Raw genomic sequence first — 4201 nt, 5'->3', positions numbered from 1 at the left:
TTTGGTTTGTGTGCTCTGCTTGTCCGTTGGTCTGAGGATGATAAGCTGTAGAAAAGTCCAGGGTAACATTCATTAATTTACATAGAGCCCGCCAGAAACGAGAAGTGAACTGAACTCCTCTATCAGAGACTATGTGCAACGGAAAGCCATGAATCCGGAAGACATGAGAAATGAAGATTCTCGCCAATTCAGGAGTGGAGGGCAATCCAGGCAAAGGGATGAAGTGAGCCATCTTGGAGAATCGATCCACCACAACAAAAATGACTGTACGACCAGAGGACTGAGGCAGATCAGTAATAAAGTCCATAGCGATATGTTGCCATGGGACTGAAGGAACTGGAAGAGGATGTAGGAGACCGGAGGGCAGATGTCTGGGAACCTTGTTCCTAGCACAAGACGGACACGAAGCGACAAAACCTCAAACATCCGAAAGAAGGGATGGCCACCAATAATGACGCGAAATGAGAGAGAGCGTTTTCTTGTACCCGACATGGCCTGCTAGTCTTGAGGCTTGGCCCCAACGTAGGACTCGAGACCTCTCGTTCACCCAGACAAGGGTTTTACCTGGTGGTAAGGAAGACAAGTGGACCGGAGCCACAAGAATAATTTTGCTGGGATCCACGATGTGTGCTGGTTCCTCTACAACATCGGATGCAAGAAGTGACCTGGACAAAGCATCAGCTTTAAAGTTCATGTCGCCAGGACGGAAATGTAGTTCAAAGTCAAAATGGGCAAAGAATAATGACCATCTGGCTTGTCGGGGATTCAGTCTTTGCGCAGAGCGGATATATTCAAGGTTCTTGTGGTCTGTAAAGATCTTGAAAGGGTGAAGAGTTCCCTCTAAGAGATAACGTCATTCCTCCAGCGCCAATTTTATGGCCAATAGTTCCTTGTCACCAATGGCATAGTTCCTCTCCAAGGCGAGAAGATTTTGGAAAAGAAACCACAAGTAGCTAATCATCCGGAAGAAGATCTCTGGGAGAGTACTGCACCAGCTTCAATGGCAGAAGCGTCTACCTCAAGAATAAAGGGTTTATTGATCTCAGGCCGACGGAGTACAGGACCCGAGGCAAATGCATGTTTCCGAGACGGAAAAGCATCTTCAGCTTCGGAAGACCAGATGTGGGGATTGGACCCCTTGCAAGTCAAAGCAGAAATTGAGGAGACCAGAGTGGAGAAATGTGGAATAAACTGCCGGTAGTAATTGGCGAACCCAAGAAAACGTGAAATTGCTTTCACCGCCTGAGGGCGTGGCCAGTTAAGCACAGCAGACACTTTCTCCAGGTCCATTTGCAAGCCAGAGTCAGAAATTATATAGCCAAGAAACGGTAGTGAAGACTGCTCAAAAACACATTTCTCGAGTTTGGCGGACATCTCTTCTGTGAGAAGCAAGGTCAGCGGAAAACACCAGAATGTCCTCTAAGTACACCACCACACAGGAGTAGAGTAGATCTCGGAAAACATCATTCACAAACTCCTGGAACACTGCTGGAGCGTTACATAAGCCGAAAGGCATGACTAATTACTCATAGTGACCATCCTGGGTCTTAAAAGCAGTTTTCCATTCGTCTCCTGAATGAATACGGGTTAAGTTGTAAGCTCCACGAAGATCCAATGTCGTGAAAATTCGTGCTCCTCTCAGGCGATCAAACAACTCAGGCATGAGTGGTAGCGGGTACTTGTTCTTGATTGTGAGATTGTTGAGGCCACGGTAGTGTATACACGGACGAAGAGTCCCATCCTTCTTCTTAACGAAGAAAAAACCCGCACCTGCAAGGGAGGAGGATTTGCAAATAAAACCTTTGGTTAAATTCTCCTGGACGTATTCAGTCATGGCTTAAGTCTCGACAGGAGACAACGGGTAGATTCGACCTCGGGGAGGAGTAGAGCCCGAAACTAGATCAATTGGGCAGTCGTAGGGTCGATGCGGAGGTAAGGTCTCAGCCTCTTTCTTATCGAAGACATCCAGAAAAGACAAATACGCAGAAGGTTAATTGGAGGACCCGAGATAGGATGAGAAGATTCTCTTGGTAACACAGGAAGCAAGCAGTTACTCTGGCAGAAGAGTCCCCAACGCAGGATTTCGCCAGACCGCCAGTCTATACAAGGCTCGTGAGTTCTTTACCAAGGAAGTCCAAGAAGAAATGTGTGGAACAAAGAAGGCAGCACATAGAAGACGATCTTCTCACGACGCAGGATTCCAATTTGGAGCTCCAATTCTTCAGTAACCAACGTAACGGACTCCCGCAGAGGTTAGCCATCGACTGACGCAATCTCTTGAGGAGTCTCCAGGGATCTGACCGGAATCCGCAATCTCCTAACTGCCTCGAGTTGGATAAAGTTCCCGGCTGCCCCGGAATCTATATAAGCAGAGTCAGAGAAACGTTTATTACCCAGATGTAAAAGAACAGAAAGAGTGAAGGGTTGAGAGGGTTCTGGGATACCTATGGAGACGTCTCTTACCTGTCCTAGGCAGAGGTGCTTCCCGGCCTCAAAAGACAGGAACGCAAGAGATTAGACAAACTGCCACAATAGAAACAGAGATCTTGAGCAAGCCTCTCTTTCCGACGCTGCTCCACAGGTTTAAGATGGTCCACCTGCATGGGTTTCGGGGCAGAAGTCAACTCAGACCGAGAACGGGAAGAATTAGGAGTAACCGGAGGGAGTCGAGGAAATCTCCTCTCTCTAGCGGATTCTCGAGAACGTTCCTGGAAACGTAAATCAATGCGAGTTGCCAAAGCGATAAGATCCTCCAAGGATGATGGAGTATCACGACCCGCCAACTCATCCTTGATTCGAGGAGAAAGCCCACGCCACAAGGCTCCCACTAAAACCTCATTATTCCATCCTAATTCGGATGAAAGGGTGCGAAAGCGGATGGCGTATTGACCCACCGAAAGCGTACCTTGTTGAAGGTTAAACAGAGACTCGGTGGTAGAGGCCAAGCGACCCGGTTCATCAAAAACTTTACGAAAAGTATCAACAAAGGTGGGAAGTTTGGAGACAAGGGGATCACCCCGCTCCCAAAGAGGATTAACCCACGCCAAAGCCTCACCCTCTAAGTGAGAGATTACAAAAGCCACTTTAGAACGGTCAGTGGGATACTGCATGGGAAGTAAGTCAAAATGAAGCTGACATTGGTTTAAAAACCCTCTGCACAATTTAGGATCCCCACTATAATGAGGAGGTTTAGCCAAACGGGGAGGTGGAAGAGGAGCCGAAGCCTGAGAGGGAACGGGAGCGAAAGACTGGAGGGCATGAAGGCGATCATCCACAGAAGCCATAAAATTAAGACTATGAGCTTGAGTGTCACGCTGTTGGGCCAGCTCCTGTTGGAGACTTGCTAATTGAGAGGCGATCCCAGGGTCGGAGGCCTGCAAAGACGAGAGTCGGGACTCCATGGACTTCAAAAAGGACATAATCCTGGACTGATTCTCCCAGATGAATAATAATTCCTTCTGGGTAGGAGTTGGGGTACCAGCGGGGTCCACGGCCTGTTTGTACTATCAGAACTTCCGAACCCAAAGAGTGAACCCACAGTACCGTGACAACAAACCTCCCAAGGGCGAGATTACCAGATGGACGACCCTTATACAGGGAGCATTAGGGGCAGGCCCGAGGGAGACTATTGCCGCAGAAGCTGATACCGGGGAACAGGAAGCAGGAGAGGAAGGATGCGGAAGTGGCTAAGGCGGAGACACAGGACTGAGTGACAGTGTCTGAAACACAGAGTGGACTGGATATGGCAGGCGACCAGGACAGACACGGAATGGGGGAGACACAGGACGGACTGGATTTGGCAGACGACCAAGAAAGGCAGGGAATGGCGGAGACACAGGACGGACTGGATATGACGAACGCCCAGGACAGGCAGGGAATGGTGGAGACACAGGACGGACTGGATATGGCGAACGCCCAGGACTGGCAGGGATTGGCAGAGACACAAGACAGAGCAAGGTATAGAGGACCTGGGTCAAATGTGGACAATTGACAAACAGGCAAAGAGCAGAGGAAGGAATTACCATATACACAAGACGTGCTGAAGGACTTCCGGGTCAGAGCCCTCCCAGGATCATAGAGAAAAGGTATGGAGCGCTTGTAGTTCAGGAAAGCGAGGTGCGCGTGCACAGAGAGATGCTGGAGTGAGGAGTGCGCAGAGAGGAGCTGGAGCAAGGAGTGCGCATGCGCACCCGCCGAGAAC

General features: G+C 49.4%; 1 protein-coding gene across 1 annotated transcript; it reads right to left on the bottom strand.

Moving 5' to 3' along the window:
- Nucleotides 1-957: 957 nt before the first annotated feature.
- On the bottom strand, nt 958-1374 carry LOC138643358 (uncharacterized). The gene has a single exon (XM_069732280.1). The coding sequence runs from the start codon at nt 1372-1374 to the stop codon at nt 958-960; it is 417 nt and encodes a 138-aa protein (XP_069588381.1).
- Between the last annotated feature and the right edge of the window lie 2827 nt (nt 1375-4201).

The sequence above is a fragment of the Ranitomeya imitator genome, chromosome 6, assembly GCF_032444005.1.
Source record: "Ranitomeya imitator isolate aRanImi1 chromosome 6, aRanImi1.pri, whole genome shotgun sequence".
In the NCBI taxonomy this organism is placed as follows: Eukaryota; Metazoa; Chordata; class Amphibia; order Anura; family Dendrobatidae; genus Ranitomeya; species Ranitomeya imitator.
This window is presented reverse-complemented; position numbering and strand designations above follow the sequence as displayed.

Coding starts and splice junctions, on each gene's coding strand:
- LOC138643358 (XM_069732280.1), bottom strand. CDS start 1,374: ATGTCCGCCAAACTCGAGAAATGTGTTTTTGAGCAGTCTTCACTACCG.